This window comes from Aulonocara sp. 'chitande type north' Nkhata Bay, linkage group LG15, assembly GCF_057382095.1.
Source record: "Aulonocara sp. 'chitande type north' Nkhata Bay isolate Kocher_YH1m ecotype deep benthic linkage group LG15, A_spYH_male_GT1.1, whole genome shotgun sequence".
NCBI classification, from domain to species: Eukaryota; Metazoa; Chordata; class Actinopteri; order Cichliformes; family Cichlidae; genus Aulonocara; species Aulonocara sp. 'chitande type north' Nkhata Bay.
In genome coordinates this window covers 14,153,068-14,170,776 of record NC_141358.1, presented here as the reverse complement: position 1 = coordinate 14,170,776, position 17,709 = coordinate 14,153,068, and the positions used below count along the sequence as shown (strand labels likewise).

The window sequence follows — 17,709 nt, the reverse complement described above, 5'->3', positions numbered from 1 at the left end:
GCATGCCTCCCAGGTCAGTTTGATTCCTCTGTGAGAGAGCTAATCTCACCCCAGTGCTCAGTGAGCCTCTACAGCATCCTCTGATCTGCTCCTTCAAACCCCTTGCTCCCCACACACACAACAGAATGGGCTTGAGCTGAGGGGAGAGGAGGGGAGTGTCTCTCTCTCTCTCTCTCTCTCTCACACACACACACACACACACACACACACACACACACACACACACACACACACACACACGCACGCACACACATGCAAATGGTTTAAGATGCAAACACACAGAAACAGATGGATAGCTGCCTTAAGTTCATTTTTACCAAAATATTCTCTTGAAACGCTTCAGAATGAAATATGTCAATTAAGTTAAAACTCAGCACCTATTAAATTAAGCGCTGAAATTTAATAGATGTTACTATTTCCAAAACATATTTTTTTTAAACCTGAGCAATTTGAAGGTAAATGTTCCACATAAGGACCCTTATAATAATGTTATAAACTTCTTAGTGATGTAGGTATTTCGTGTAGTCTTTTTTTTTTTAATGTAGGCAGGTTACAACATATGCTTAGAATTATTTTTAAATACTGTTTGACCCATCTCTGTGGAGAGTAAAGCTTTTGGGAACAGGACAAGCACACCATCTGTGATGTAAACCTCCATCCGTCCTGCAGCTCATGAAAAAGCATGACCTCCTCCTTCCCCTCCTCTCAGATTCTTGTTTCTCTCTCTCGCTCATTCCTTAGTTTTCTTCCTTCGCAGTGTTCCTCCGTCTGTCATGGCGGCTGTCTGAACAAACAAACACACAAGGGTCCATGGCGAGCCAGACGGCGTGATGAGGGATTGTTTGCTTTGGTTGCTCCCGTGCGGGCGAAAGTTTTCTTAAGAGGCACACAGAGGTCTGGAGCTGAACGGAGAGACCACAAAACAAATATTTACCCTCCTGCCTCCAGCGCCTGGGCCCTTTCCTTTCCTCCTTGGATGACAAACAAGAGGATGGACCCACTTTTGGTTCTGAAGAGAAAAAGAGATGTGGTTCAGTGATAAATAAAGATTTGACTCTTGATTTATGGGCTGTCATTGGTCGCTCAGATTAATAATTGAGAGTTAATGCTAAACTCAGCGTGTAATAATTGTACGACCGTACAAACCAAACTTGCATTTCCACTGTTACACACGTGGATCTGAAATCTGTTGCCCATCACTAGGTTCAGACTGTAGTTTATCACAGCCTAACGCTTCTCCTTCAGTGATGCCTCTTTGCCAGTTGTGCATTGCTCCTACTCTCCCCTTATAATCTCCACTCTCTTTGTGCTTTCCCGGTACCATCAAACTCAAATCAACAGACATCACTGTCCCTCCAATGCACCCATTAAGTCCAGCCTCTATCTGAATTTAAAATGTCTCTCCTGTCACTCTTCTGCCAGTAAATATGTACATGTTTGACTGTGGGGTCAGTGAAGGAGACAGGAACTGAGCAGAAATACCTACTTCCTGGAGGAGACAGCACAGCAGACACTGCTCTCCCAATCATGTGTCAGCATGCTGTCACACATCTAAGATGAACAATAAAACAGAAGGTGAGAAAGAGGGCGTCCACAGGAAGTGGCTCATTCAACCTGCTGAAGAGAGAGAGAGAGAGAGAGAGAGGCCTGTGTTGGACAGATATGCAGGTGTTAATATTCTGTAGAAAGGAAATAGTTGTAAGCTTCACTAACCTTTAGTGAGCATGGGACTGTCCTCAGGCTGGGTACAGAATTCATAATGTCTGGTCATTCAGTCCAGCTCCATTGAAAGTGCTGACTACATTCTTAGATGTAGGTAGATTTAGAGAAATCGGTCCATATGCTTTAATTTTGAAAAAAAGAAGAAAATAAATATACATATTACAGTTAGCATATTTACAGAACTTCCCTTGCAATACCTTTACAGATATACTCCTTTGTTTATGTTCAGCAGCATGGACAGTGTGGACTATTAACAAGATTATCCATAGGACTGTAGTGCCCCCTTGTGTTACATATTATTCATCATTTTTTTACTAGCTGCCGGCAGATTGAGCACATTGAAAACATGCAGGCAGACAGAAGGATTTAAGAAAAGTATTTAGACAGAAATGTAAAGAATCGCCTACTGACTGAAGAAAATCTGTGTGTAGTTGACCGACCCTACCAGGGCTACAAAGCTTAAACAACATTTATCAAAAACTGATAAAATAAGACATATTTTTTGCAGGGTGGGAAACTATATAAGCCAGGCTGAATTGGGAAAAAGGACATTTTAATGAACTCATCCCTCCACTTTGAGTCCAGAGCAAAAACCAAACAAAACAAACAAACAAAAAACCCAAATTAAATCTCAAGGAGTTGCTTTGACAATATAGGCAAGTTGTAAAAGATGTTAAAATATAAATGTCTCTGTTTGGTTTTAGGCATTTAATTTCTTTACTCCTGAAGTTGTCATAGCTTGCTTTGCTTCATTCTATGTGATTTTATGTATATCTATAAATTTTCTCCAATTCCCAATGGGGGGTGCTGCAGCCTATCCCAGCTGTCATAGATAGTGAAACAGGGTATGCCATGGATAGGTCTGCAGTATATGACAGGGCTAACACAGTGACACAGAAAGCAATGTCACAGAAAGCAACACACCTACGGATAATTTAGAATCATCGGTTAACCTGATATGCATAATTTTGGACTGTGGGAGGTAAGCTGGAGTACTTCCACCCACACAGGCCAGTGGAGACCCAGAACCCAGGGCCTTCTTCCAGCAAGGCAACAGAGCTAACCATGTCATTATTTATATGTGTGCTTATTGTGTGTAAATCATTATATGTGTGTAGTTCTGTTACCACTGGTGCTTAAAATGCTGCTCCTGGCTAGGACACTTCTGCAAAATACATTTAAAATCTCACTCAGATCTCACTATCTGTTGGTTATATAAAGGTAAATGAAATGAATCAATGGATCAATAAGTGGCTCATTAAATAGACAGGATCCAGACATATGGAGCCTACCCCAGCCGCCAAAAGGTAAAAGGTGGTGTTCACCTTGGACAGACTACCAGTCCATCGCAGGGCAGTCATCCACACTGACATTCACACCTACGGCCAATTTAGAATCAATTATTACCCCATGCATGTTTTGAGGCTGAGGCAGGAAGCCAGAGTAGCCTGAAAAAACCCATAGAACATAGGGAGAACATGCAAACTCCACACAGAAAGGAGCTGGCCTAAATAAATAAATAACATCTGTTTTATCTTTTTGTCAGTCTGTTTTTATTGTTTCTAGCTCTCCCATATTCATTTGGGACACCCACATAAATTTGGGAAGGTCACAGAATTCTAGAGTGGCTCCATAATGTAGTGGTTAACATAATCACCAAAGCGAAAGACCCTGGGTTTGATCCTGGGAGGCGTCAGAAGTCCCTTTGGTGTCATCGGGAGGGGACTCTAGTGTTCTGGAACTTTTAAAACTAAAGACAACTAGTTATTGTATTCTGCTTGGATTCTTCACAAGACACATTTCAATCATTTCTAAACACATACTTAGACCTTTTAAATTAAAAAATAAGTTCCAGTATCAATTTGTATAGTATGTGTAAAGGGATTTTTGAATTTAATCTGGATTCCTGGGCCTGTGTTTTATTGTCTCAGTGTTTACATCACTGAGCTGTGCTCATTTATCTTTCCACTAGAAGCTTGTTAGCTGCAAAGAGGCTGCTCTGTGATTAATCCTGACCACTGATCACCCTTGAGGATGGCAAACAATAGCAGAACTACTCTACTGGGATCAATAAAAAAACCTTAAGGTAAAAGCAGTACTATCAGTAGGTGAAAGCCATTTCCTCCACTAGGTGTCAGTTTAGTTTTACCGTAAAACTGCAGAGGCGTAAACATGAGTCATAAAATTGTTGCTCTCTGAGATACAGAGTGAATAAAGAGTTGCACCCAGTGCAATAATGCACAGACATTAGTTGTTTGTTTATACAGCTCAAATAACATTTTCACTTTTTATGAGTTCTCACTTTCATTTGCTTCTTTCCCTCACGTCCTCCTTTCATCTTTCTCTCTTTGCTTCTCTGTGTCCTCAGTTAATCTGTGTATAATATTCCATGTTATGTCATGTAGTCTTTATTCAGTCTTTAGCATTTGAAAGATAAATGGTAACTCATTAGAATAAACAGGAAATGCTCAGCTACTGATTGCTACGTGACTTAATTTGAATTTATACTCTCCCATTCACAGTTAATTTAATTGACTGCTTTTGGCATGCAACAAAAAAGAACAAATTGTGTGTATTAACTTTGGCCTTCAGAGAAAAACTTACAAGAAACTATACATAACCAATACTGCATGACTACTATTACTGTTAACAAAAAAAGAAGGCAAGATTGAATGACAGGAATTAAGACAAGCATGACGATCCTCCCCAGCGACCTGTCTGGGATACACCCTCTTCTCATCGAACAAAAGTTGGGATAAGCTGAGCTTAAAATAACATATTCTGAATGCTTTTCTTCTGCATCGTCTACTGTGTAGCATCCCCGGTTGAAAAGATGGTCTCTCAAACTGATGGTTCACAATCTTTTTATTAAACAGCCGTGTATGTGAACACACCATAAGAGCTACAACATACAGAATAAAAGACTATTAGTAAATCAAACAGTGTGTTACCTTTAACCTTTTGACTTATTCATTAATCACAAATTAATTCTCCTTACCTTACATAACAAATAACACTAAAACTTGTAAATTATTGCATATAACAGGGAAATCGTTGCATCGCTGCCTAAACATGACGAGGTACGTTAGCGCCCTCTAGTGGGTGAAAACTTAGCCTTTATGCTTAGTAGCGGTCAGCAGCTATATGCTCCGTAAAACAACAAAATACATATCTACAGGACAAACTTTGTTACAAACCTTGTTCCCTCATCAACCAGGTGCTAAGAAACTGCTTTCGACTCAGTGTTGCACCTTAATAGCCGTTCTTTTTCCCATTCCCGTCCATTAACCATAGAGCACACCTTCTCTCTGTGCATTAAAACTCGCGCTTCTGCCATATGGTTTACGCCACTTGATTTACGGCACCTTGTCGCTCTGTGACTTTCAAAATAAAAGCATTCACTCCAACAATATAATAGCCACTCATAAGTTTACAAAACACTTTACCAAATATTAATGAGGTCATTTACACTCCCACCAAATCATTAAGAGCTTAACTGGGAATTAACTGAAGCGATAATGATTTCCTAATGAAGAAATGACCCGTAACCATTAAACTGTATGATAACACATAGTTCCATTGAACCTTAAACTTTAGAATACAGTTAAACAGTCTCTAATAGCAAAACCAGTTTCTGCACTGGGCGTTCCACTATAGAACGTTTACTTGAACATTGTCCCTTCTCAGTCTTCCTTTCTCCGAAGCAAATCCTTACTTTTCTTACAAGTCCGTCTTTGTCAGTTACTGTGTCCACTACACGTGCTAATCTCCATTCATTGCGGGGTAGATCATCCATCTTCTCCATGACAACATCTCCAACTTTCAAGTTTCTCCTTGGAGTGTGCCATTTCTGTCTTGTTGCGATGTTGGATAGATACTCCCTTTTCCAACGTGACCAAAACTGTTCTGATAAGTACTGCACCTGCCGCCACCTTTTACGTGCGTAAATATCCTCTTTGATGAATGTGCCTGGAGGGGGCAGGGATATCTTTGATTTCATAGTAAGCAGGTGATTTGGCGTCAAGGGCTCTGGGCTGCTTGGGTCACTTAGGTTGTCCACCGTTAGAGGCCTGCTGTTGACAATCGCCATTGCCTCATAAAAGAATGTCCTTAACGATGCGTCATCCATTCTGCCAGATGAAAGTGAAATTGTGAAGCGCAGAATGTTTCGAACTGTCCTGATTTGTCTTTCCCATACACCTCCTGTATGGCTTGAATGAGGAGTGTGCATTTTGAAGTCACACTGCTTCTCTGCAAGAAATGTGGTAATGCGGTTGGAGTCCACTTGTTTTAAAGCTTCTTGTAGCTCATTTTTGGCTCCGACAAAGTTGCTTCCTTGATCGCATCTAATCTCACTGACTGCTCCTCTTATGGCTATAAAACAGCGGAGCGCATTGATAAAGGCGTCTGTAGTCATGTTGTCCAACATTTCTATGTGCACTGCTCTGCAGCAAAGGCATGTAAAAAGAAGTCCATAACGCTTGTGCTCTTTGCGAGCTTGTTTGGTTAGAAAAGGACCAAAACAGTCCATTCCACAGAATGTAAAGGGTGGAGATGGATCTAAGCGCTGCGTTGGGAGATCAGACATCTTTTGTTCCTCTGTGCCTCTTCTGAGTTTGCGACACTTCACACAGTGGTGTATAAAATTTGCTACGGCCTTGTTGATGCCTGGAATCCAAAATCCATTCACTCTGATCTCATTGATTATAAAACCTTTCCCTTGGTGCTGCACCTTACTGTGGAAATGATCTATTATTAGTTGAGTGACATGGTGACCTTTTGGAACTATCACTGGGTGTTTCAGTATTGAGGAGAATGAAGCATCTTTAAGTCTTCCTCCCACCTTAAGGAGTCCATCAGTATCAAGAAAAGTGTCCATTTGAAACAGTTTACTTTTGTGTGGAAGTGGTTTCCCGTTCTTTAGCAACCTTATCTCCTCTGCATATTCACTTGCTTGTGTGTCTCTTAGAATAACACATTGTGCATTTTGTCTTTCTTGTACTGTACTGTGGCCTGTTGTTTTGTCTCCCTTGGCACAGCGAATGAGTCGAGCTATGGCTTGGGTGGCTTTGTACCATGAGGAAAACGTTGTTAACTTGTCTGATAAACCTTTTTTCTCTGTTTTGAGCGTGTTCAGTGCCTGCACCTTCTTAACCTCTGGGTCTCCAAGTGGTATGTTCATGTCGATGTCAGCAGGTGGAGGTATTTCCTTTTCCCATAGAAGCTGTGGCCCTTTGAACCAGTTGGATATGATGAGCTCACTTGCACCTGAACCTCTAGAGGCAATGTCTGCAGGATTTTCCTCAGAAGGGACATATCTCCACTGCTGGGGAGAGCTGTTGAGCCTTATTCTCTGAACTCTATTGGAGACAAATGTGTGAAAACGTCTTGCATCATTATTAATGTAGCCTAAAACTACCTTAGAGTCCGTCCAGAAATACTCCTCTATCTGTGTCAATCCAAGCTCATCTTTTAACATGCTACTTACAGTAATGGAGACAACAGCAGCGGTCAGTTCGAGTCTTGGTATTGTTGTTACCTTGATGGGAGCAACTCTGGTCTTTGCTGTGACTAAAGCACAATGCACTTTATCATCTTTGTTTACATGTCTTAAGTACGAACACTGACCATAGCCGTATGAACTTGCATCAGAAAAGTGATGCAACTCTGTTTTTACAATTGGGCCAAAGTCTTTAGGGACATAACAGCGTGGTATTACGATTTTCTCTAAGTTCTTCAAGTCACTGTTCCAGTTATCCCACATTGGCCTTAATTCGCTTGGAAGGGGATCATCCCAGCCTGTGCCTTGTTTGCATGTCTCTTGAAGCACTCTTTTGCCTGTTAGTACAAAAGGAGAGATGAATTCTAATGGGTCATAAAGGGATGCAACCATAGATAGGATGCCACGCCTTGTAGCAGGTTGAACATTGGGGTGAAAACGAAACCTGAGTGTGTCTGAGCCAATGTGCCAGTGAATGCCTAGTGCTCTTTCAAGTTTAGAGTCATTAAACGCCAGGTCACATGCTTGCTGTGGGGAGGCACGTTCAGATGCTGGAATGCTTTCTAACACAGTTTTGTCATTACTTACAAACTTGTGTAGTCTGAGGCCACCTGACGCACAGAGTGTCTGAGCCTCCTGAGCGAGCTGTATTGCTTCTTTGACACTTGGAGTGCTCGTCACACCATCGTCCACATAGAAATCCTTCATTATAAATTGAGATGCAAGAGGAAACTGTGTCTTGTTTTCTTTAGCAAGATACTTTAATCCATAATTTGCACACCCTGGTGAGGACGTAGCACCGAAAAGGTGCACCTTCATCCGAAACTCTTGGGGCTCAGTGTTCATTGCGCCATTTTTCCACCATAAAAATCTTAAATAGTCTCTGTCTGCTTCATACACGTGAAATTGGTGGAACATTTTTTCAATGTCACATAATAATGCAACTTGATGCCTTCTAAACCTGATGAGAACACCATTAAGGCTATTCAGCAAATCTGGGCCTGACAGCAAATGATCATTAAGACTGGTACCTCTGTATTTTGCGGAGGCGTCAAACACTACTCTGAGTTTGTCTGGTTTTTGGGGGTGATATATCCCGTGGTGAGGAATATACCATCTTTCTCCTTCTTTAGCTTCATTCTGCACTTCCTCTGCATCACCCCTTTCCAATATTTCACTCATGAACTTTATATACTGTTCCTTGTACCTTTGGTCTTTTGACAGTTTGGTTTTGAGGCTTTGAAGCCGCACAGTGGCCATTTGCTTATTGTCTGGTAGGAGGGGTCTCTCCTTAAATGGAAGTGGCATTTCATAATGTCCTTCAGTGTTTTTGTAAATGCCTTCCTTTAACATGTTGAGAAAGAGAATGTCATCTTGAGACACTGACTTGTTATCCTTGTCGTTATCCTTAAAGTCAGACTCAAGGACCTTGATTACATCAGCTGGAGTCACTAGGGGAAGCTCTTTAACTGCAACTCTGTGACACACAGTAGACATGCTAGAAGAGTCACCATAAGATGATGTCGGGCCTACAATACTCCAGCCCAATGCTGTGCGAACTGCATAGGGTTCGTTCTCGCCTCCTAAGATTACCTGCTTTGGAGCTAATGCCTTAGAGCAACTGTAGCCAATTAAAAGGCCGACTTCACATTCTAGCTGTGGAGGAATCTCGTTCCTTATTTCCTTGAGATGATTCCACCGCCTTGCCGTTTCACAGGTAGGAATGTGAGAGCGGTTAACTGGTATACATTCTTTAGTGTAAGCAGGAGGGAGTTCAATCATTTCTGAGGAGTTATAGCCTCTTACCTTGAGACCTGAGATGCGTTCGCTTGGCACAACAACATCCTTACCAAGCAGTGTAGTGAGCTTCAACCTTATTGGGATAGCCTTAGCTTGGAGGTTATTAGACACATCTTGGTCAATGAACACGGTGTCACTTTGCGTGTCTAGGAGGGCATAAACAAGCCTTTCTGTACCTGGATGTTGCTCTGAAGAAACCCATACTGGTAGAATCATGGAGGTGCTCACGCACTGTTCACTGGCTTCTGCATTCAGAGACAGGGTGGTTGCAGCCTGTTCTGTGCTGATCTGAGTTTGTGGCTGGTTTGAGGCTGATTTATCATTGTTATAGTTGAAGTCGTGCAGACAGGTAGGATGTTTTTTCTTACACACTTCACATACAAGTCTGTAATTACAGTTCTTTGCGCTGTGTCCGGGTTTAAGACAACCATAACAGAGTTTTTTCTCCTTTATACATTTCCTTCGTTCCTCAAGCAATATTCCATTGAACTGTGGACAACTGTGAAGTTTATGTCCGTTGTTTTGACAGAACATGCATGGGGCCTTAACATTTGGACCTTTATTTTCAGTCTCAGTTATCGCCTGGGTATGGAGAACACTAGAGGTGGGCCTTTTGTCCTTTTGGCAGCCCTTACCAGTGTCTGTGGTGAAGTTTACAGAGTGGAGAGCCTGAAATGATGTAATCGGGTTGCACATGATCTCTGCTTCAGAAGACATGAACTTGGCAAAGTCCTTTAAACCTGGAAACTTCCCACTTTCTTTCATAAACTGAGTGGCCTGACGATTCCAACTTGCAGCCGCCCAGTTTGGTAACTTTTGAACGAGTTTTTGGTTCTCCTCACAATCATTGAGAATGCTTAAGCCTTCAATGTGGGGCATGGCCTCGTGACATGTTTGAATGAAATCAGCAAATGCCCTGAATCCTGTGGAGTCATTTGTTTGGATCTTTGGCCATTTTGCCAGTCTTTCTCTGAAAGCCCTCTGTACCACAAATGGATGTCCATACCTGTGGTTGAGACGCTCCCATGCATCTCTGTATGCTTCACTGTCGTTTCTATAGAAGATGCCATCAAGCGTTTGTCGAACTGGACCTCCTATGTATTTCTTTAAGTAGTGCAGTTTGTCAGCAGGTGAGATGTTCCTTTTATCAATGAGAGCAGTAAAGGAAGCTTTCCACTCTATGAATTGTATTGGGTCACCTGTGAACGTGGAGGGCTCTGGCACTGGCAGTCTGTTCAATGCAACACTATCCAGTACTGCGTGTGCTAAGTAGAGGACATCTGTTTGTGGAAGTGAGGTAGACACTACATTGTTGTCAGGGACTTTACTGAGATTAGAAACTGTGGGGGCTTTCTGAGCAGTGTTACTATAGTCAACATCAGAGGCACTGATTTCACTCTTTATCTCAGTGTCATAGGTCCTTAGTCTAGCTCGTGCAGCCTTTAACTCCTTTTCAGCCTTCAGTTTCTCTAGCTCACGCCTTTGAGATTCGAGCTCCTTTCTTTGCCTTTCTTCTAAAAGCTGAATCTTTTCCTTTTGTTTTTCCTCCTCTAATAACACCTCATACTCTGCTTCTTTGGCTGCTAACTCTGCTGCAGCCTCTGCTCTTTTAACAGCTACTACTGACATTGCAGAGTATGACTTACTGGCAGAAGAGTTTTTACTTGAGTGCGTGACTGAGGAACTGTAAATGGACTGAGCATAGTCTGGCTCAAGAAGCTCACGGAGACGTATCTTTACCTTGTCCCTATCATAGTCATCTATGCCTGAGAGTCTTTCATGAGCAATCTTGATAATGTCTCTGGTGACTGCTTCACATGCGTCTATGAGTCGCCTTGTGCCACTCGAGGGAGTAATGTTTTCTCTAATTTCCATATACAACTTTATGACATTCTCCTTTTCATTCTCTAACATGTCCATGAGTGAAGCAATTTGATTGTTTGTTAAGTCTCCTTTTAATTGCTCTCGTGTTTTACGTACTTGTTTTTTCCATTCATCATAAACTTTGAGAAGCCGTTTTTCTTTCTTGTGGGCCTCCTCCTCCTGATACGCTTGCATTTTTTCAGTAGGCCTCCTTCGACGAACAGAGTGTGGAGGCTCCTCTTCCTCATTGGCCTTGGGATCCTCCGCAAACTCTGTCTCTTCTTCAGATGCTTCCATGCTGAGGACGGGGCAATTTAGTTGACCATCAGATCCCAGAAGACTTTGTGTGGAGCTGTGGAACTGGGACCTCGATGCTGAGCGTGGGATGGAGCTCTTCTCAGCTGGGGTCAAGCTCTTACTGTAGCATCCCCGGTTGAAAAGATGGTCTCTCAAACTGATGGTTCACAATCCTTTTATTAAACAGCCGTGTATGTGAACACACCATAAGAGCTACAACATACAGAATAAAAGACTATTAGTAAATCAAACAGTGTGTTACCTTTAACCTTTTGACTTATTCATTAATCACAAATTAATTCTCCTTACCTTACATAACAAATAACACTAAAACTTGTAAATTATTGCATATAACAGGGAAATCGTTGCATCGCTGCCTAAACATGACGACATGCCCTCTAGTGGGTGAAAACTTAGCCTTTATGCTTAGTAGCGGTCAGCAGCTATATGCTCCGTAAAACAACAAAATACATATCTACAGGACAAACTTTGTTACAAACCTTGTTCCCTCATCAACCAGGTGCTAAGAAACTGCTTTCGACTCAGTGTTGCACCTTAATAGCCGTTCTTTTTCCCATTCCCGTCCATTAACCATAGAGCACACCTTCTCTCTGTGCATTAAAACTCGCGCTTCTGCCATATGGTTTACGCCACTTGATTTACGGCACCTTGTCGCTCTGTGACTTTCAAAATAAAAGCATTCACTCCAACAATATAATAGCCACTCATAAGTTTACAAAACACTTTACCAAATATTAATGAGGTCATTTACATACTGCATTAACATATTGAACTGCCACAATTATATTTTCATTCATATCTCAAAGAGCTTCCCTCATTTAAGCCATGTTTCCAGCTATTGACTAAAAAGCGCCCGGGTGTTCTGTCACAGACTTCCCTCGATCCCCTAGGACTCAGGACCCGTCTGACCGTTTTTAGGCAACGAGGCCGCTAAGAAAGGACTGTCAGCGGATATGGATGCTTCCAGAGCTCATTAAATAGCTGTCTGCAGCATACCAGGCTCTGGGAGACAGAGCCGGAGATAGAAAGCAACATCATAAAGGAAATTCATCCATCATGTTCTTCCATGACATTAATATCTGTCACACACCTCTGACAATGCAATACTGCACCCCTGGAGTGAGACATCTTTCTATCAGAGTTGCAACGCAAGCCAAGAGGGGCACTCAAGTGTGCACGTTAGTGTTTATATGCATGTGTCCCTGTGTAATTTTGTTTGAAGGAGAGCTGGGATGGGGTTATGAATTTGGCAATTCTTCTGTCTTGTTCCTATTATAAAACACCAATGGTGATATTGCTAAAGGCGTATGTGCTTTTCCCTACCAGTATAGCAACAGTTCTGCACAAAGGAGGAACTTTCAGCACACAGACTACCTAAGATTGTTGCACCAAAACTGAAATTTGAACCACTACTCTGGGATCTTTGCAATGATTTGTTTGCGGAGAAGTAACATTAGGGTAAAAAAAAAAATGAACCCAGAACATCATAGATATAAATGTGAATCTTTGCTGCAGGATGTCCCAGCCCCCTGTCCTATTTTCTTCCCCACAGAGCTCAGACGCGTCCCCGAAGTTTTCTTGCAACTTCCTAGTCACTGACAGGCTCTTGATTATCAGATGAGATAGTCATTTCTGTGTGACTTTCAGATTTAGACTCCACCTTACCTGGATACAGTGTCTTGCTTAAGGACACATATGGAGTAGGAACTTAAATCAGATATGGAGCTATGGATATTCTATGTTTGTTCACCTGGTACATGCACAACATTCATTCTTTTTTAGCTTTGCTTTTGGGCTCTACTCACCTTTTTTCATATCCACCACTGTTGCATTTTTTGTATGAATAAATGCTATAATTTGGCACCAGACTACGAATAGGTCTGGAAAATATACTGTTTCATTTATTGCTATTTTGGTAAACAACAACAACTGCCACTGAAAGCTGTGCTTTGTCATGGCTGCAGAACCCAAGCTCATAATGTTATGTTCTTTTTCTATTACTCCCCAGACTGAAATCAACCAGTGAAGAATTCAGCTCACATTCATGTTATGGTATTATTCTTCAGATGCCTTATGTCTAGCATGAGGTCTCCATTTGCTCGCTCTCCCTCTTCGCCTTCTCTCCCTGTGAATCATAACCAGACTCAGCAGTTTTAAAGTGAATAATTAGCCAATAAAACTCTATATCAAGGCATTGTGGATGGATTTTCAATTGCACACTGCTTTTCCCTAAAGCAGATACCTTACACATAGCTTATAATGAAGCCAGAGTTTCGCGAGCTGTCACGGTCATTGCACATATGGCTTTCTGCTGCATGGTGATGCCACATCCCTTCTTCCCAGTTTATCAGCTTATGTTTTAGACAGTTTTTTTGCAAATCCTTCAGAGACACCTGGAGGGTTGGGAGACTGTCAGAAACAAACAAATCCCACAGGTTGTTTGTGCAAGCAGTTCACTACAAACCATAGTTATGTTTCTTTGTGACACTACCCTCCAGTAGCCCAGCCTGCCTTTACTCAGATTGATGCAGCAGCACAGTGCTGACTGGCTCTGACAGGACTCTCCTTGGACCTCTACTCCAGGTCATTTGTCAGCAGGCAGGCTTTGCACAACAGAGTACAGATTGGCAGTTGACTGTAACAGCGTTCAACATGAACAAGCATAGGCACCATAGGGGCTGTGAATGAGAAATAATACAGAGCCAAGCTGAGTAAACATGATACTCCAGTGTAATGAATCAGCTCATAGCACTTCCTTGACAACAGAAGCCTGTCGGGTTTAAACGAAAACACATGCATAAATATTCTCCCTAGTTAATATTTTATCAGCTACACCAGCCCAGCTTTTACATGAAACACCACATTGTGATGAACCAGCATCCATCCGAGCCATGACCATATGCTGTTCCACATTTGTTGTTCACCGTTTGTGAGTTCGGTGTGAGGCGCAACCTGTGTACTACAAGTCTCTTCTTCCAAGGTGATTAATCATAATTTCAGACATATCCCTAAAGTGAATAACTCCTAATTCTCAGGAGTGTTATTTGCTGTTCAGCACCTGTGAAACTTATGCAACCAAAAGCTTTCGACAAACACTCATTTTGCAGCAGGTTAGTTAAATCCCAGCTGGTTTAAAAGAATAGGGGACTAGTGGATTTTTTAAAGAAAAGAATGGAGACATGTGGTTCCAATTAGAACAGTAGCCATCTCTGCAGACTTACTGTCACTGCTTGTGCTCTAACCCTCTCTTTAATTACACAGAGACAAAAGAGGATGTCAAGTGAAAATAGCAAAATCGGCTCCATGTAAGACATTCTGTATGATTTCTGCTGTGGGGTAGCAGAGATTCAGAGTTGGCATAAATTCTTTAGACACTCAATCAATCACAAAGCACAAAATGCAGACTGAAACGATATATATGTTGAAATGGCTTTAAAACCCAAGAAGTATATTAAGCAACAGCTTGCAACTTTAACAATGAATTATTTTAATGTTATTTATTTTATTTTATGAGATTCTTGGATACCAATCTTAGTTAGGTAACACATAGGCTGACATGTCGCAAGATATTTCAGCCTATGGCATACCTACAAGGAAATTAGCCACATTGTTGAAACCACCTGCCTCATTATGTGTGGGCATGCTGCAAAAATAACTCTGTTGCAGCCTGGAAACAGGACATGCACATACTCTGTGGTGTCTGGTTACTTTTGGTCCTCAGGGTACTTGGGTGGGGCCTCTGTGCATGGGGTTTGTAGTGACACATCACCAAGATGCTCAGCTGGATTTGGATGTAAGGTGTTTGGAGGCCAAGTCATAGCTTTGAGTTCTTTTTTTGTGTTCTTCAACCCATTCTTGAGCAGTCTGGTGGGGCACATTGTCCTGACAGGGAAGGATGCTGCCAGTGGGGGAACACCATTGGGATGGAGGACCACGTGGTTTGCAAATGGGTAAAACTGTGCATGTCAAAACCTCTGCAAATTTGCCTGGAGTCAGTGTTTCCAGAACACTGTTTTATAATTAGATGATTAATGTTTCTCACTTCACCTGTGAGTGTTTTTAATATTGTGGCTGATTGATTTAGTATAAACATTAATGGTACTCAAAGGATAAGTCTGTAACCTGTGAAAAACACAACATAGACTAACCTAATTAAACTAAAAATTTAAGCCAGGTAGCAAAAACTGATATAGAAACTGGTGCCGCCTTTTCTGTTTAAATTAGTCATAAACATAGTGACTAATTCAACCTTAAGCTACCTTCTTGAGAATCGCAGGCACTCTCATATTAAGCCAGGTGCAAACTTAATACGAAATGTAGCATGAATTTATTATCTCTAAAATGTCATTACCGTGCTGCCTAGCTCCATCTTGACATGATGCTGTACCAGTGTTGTGAAGGAAAACTAGTTTCAGATTTTCCAGGCTGACAACTGATGGGGAAATCCAAGTATCCTGACACCTATAGCATATCACAATTACCCACAAGCTTCAGGGCTGTAACTAAGAGCGGGGAGGTATGTGCTTCTCCCACATGGGAAAAAGCAAGAGAGAAGGAAACAGGAGGAGACAGATACACAAACACAAAGTTGGTGTTTTCTCAGCGAAAAACAAACCCAAACAAAACAACACTGCATTCTCTGGCTTGCTGGTGGGTCGCACACCTCCACAGTTACCATAGTAACAGCCGTCCCTGTGGAAAAGGGTTTTGGCTCAATCCTGGAGGCCAGTGTTTGATTGAATGGTTGTCAGGAAGCAAGATGAATGATGACGTGTAAGAGCCCCGCTGACAGACACACTTCACACAGAGGCACACTTAAGAGCAATACAAGGTTTGTGTGTATGCACATGTGTGTGTGTGTGTGTGTGTGTGCGTGCGTGTGTTCGGGCAGTGTAAGTGTGTAAGTGTTTTTACAGCATGTATTAAATAGCGGGTCAGTGGAAGGTCTGAAAGGATTTTTGAAGGCCTGAGAAAAATATAAATGAGCCCCAAAACTTTACACTCACTGCTCATCCTTGAAAACAATGTCTTTTCTTATCTCTTAAATTCTGTTAGAATTAATGACTTCAACCGTAAAATAACCCAGCAGAGTATGGGCAGTACGTGTAATACATATTTACTGCAGCACTAACTGACATGCAGGAGACACAGTAGCATATTTTACCAATACCGTGCAAAGGTTCCAAAAACTACATTCTACATTCTACAGATTGGAAAAGGATTGATGCAATTTGTGGTAATAGTCTGCACCATTATCCTGTTTCTTTCCTGCTTCTTCCTTGCACTCACTAATAAGCAGCACCAACAAATAACCAGCAAGATATCAGTAGCCCAACATTTCGTGTGACCTGAAAGTGTCGCAGTCACTGGGAGCTGCATTCGAAAGGAATATTACCAAAATCTGCATTTCATAAGTGCTGTGTCTTCCCTGCCTTCATGCGATGTGAAGTTCATTCCCAGTGATAATTAAACCCTTAGCACATTTTCATTTTCTTACCTCTACTTTACATAATTATCCTCAGGCCACTTTCTCTTGCAGGAGATATTAACTGCTAGATATAGAAGGCAAAGATAATCCCAAAGGATATAATGTGTATACAGGAAAACATTCTCTCTCTCCCTCTCTCACTTTCTGCTTGTATCTCAGAATTGCAAGATTTTAAATTAACAGATATTCCTATATCAACCAAAGATGTGTAGCATTAGGGAGGAGCTGGGAGCAGCAAAAGCTCCTGCCAATAGCAGGACTAATTTCCTTTGTTATAGTTACATTTATATGTCACCTCATGCCCCCTTTGACCATCTGTTTCATTAAAAAACAGGCATACAGCAGTTACACTTTATGCACTGTGTCAGTGTGAACATTGCATCACAGCATCGAGCCACTACAGATGACTGTACTAATGCATTTTGCACTGAAGGAGCTGAGATTCTCAGTAATATTTATATAGATACAAAGGTGTGAGGCCTTTGTGCTTTAGATTCATTCAGATAGGATGCAATGAATAAATTTGTCAAATGTGCTCAGGGCCTATACGCTTCTAAGGAGTAAGTGGTGGTTTAAGTGGTTCTTAAATAATGAATACATATAAATACCTTATTTTCAATTTTACATTTACATGACAGGTGTTCAGCTGACTCTCTGCGATCAAGTGACGGCTTAAGAATCAAGTCTGTGTTGTTTGCAAACTGAAATTTTACACAGTTTCCTGGAACTTTTCTGCGAGAGGTCAGATGGCCCAGTGAAAGCAAAATATAAGATAACACACCCTGATAGGCAACGTGACATGAAACCAAAATTGGGGTTTCCCCCCGATTTAATCACAGCTACCTCCGTCATCTGGCTTGAGTTGTCAAAATAAAATGTTTTTATTAAGCAAATAAATGCAGACTACCGAAGTATACCCTCATCAATCATTTATCCTCGAGATGTGTTGCTCAGTGCGTCATATCATCACCACATTACTTCCCACATGGTGGTGAAAGTCAAATATGTAAATGGGCAA

The 17,709-nt window shown here is 41.5% G+C and overlaps 1 protein-coding gene across 3 annotated transcripts; it reads right to left on the bottom strand.

Annotated features, from left to right (window-relative positions):
- Nucleotides 1–283: 283 nt before the first annotated feature.
- Nucleotides 284–7,564, bottom strand: LOC147312756 (uncharacterized). 3 transcript variants are annotated; one of them, XM_086264752.1, is made up of 5 exons: nucleotides 4,920–7,564; nucleotides 1,714–1,843; nucleotides 1,487–1,617; nucleotides 935–1,009; nucleotides 284–784 (listed from the first exon to the last, which is right to left on the bottom strand). In XM_086264752.1, exon 1 carries the CDS (start codon nucleotides 7,484–7,486, stop codon nucleotides 5,327–5,329), a length of 2,160 nt encoding a protein of 719 aa, XP_086120878.1. In that variant the 5' UTR covers nucleotides 7,487–7,564; the 3' UTR covers nucleotides 284–784; nucleotides 935–1,009; nucleotides 1,487–1,617; nucleotides 1,714–1,843; nucleotides 4,920–5,326. The 3 variants fall into 3 exon arrangements, with proteins under 3 accessions (XP_086120878.1, XP_086120876.1, XP_086120877.1); XM_086264750.1 differs by having other exon boundaries at nucleotides 284–1,009; XM_086264751.1 differs by having other exon boundaries at nucleotides 284–1,009; nucleotides 1,487–1,614.
- Between the last annotated feature and the right edge of the window lie 10,145 nt (nucleotides 7,565–17,709).

Excerpts from the sequence above, each read along its gene's own strand:
- LOC147312756 (XM_086264750.1), bottom strand. The coding sequence starts at position 7,486 with ATGTGGGATAACTGGAACAGTGACTTGAAGAACTTAGAGAAAATCGTA.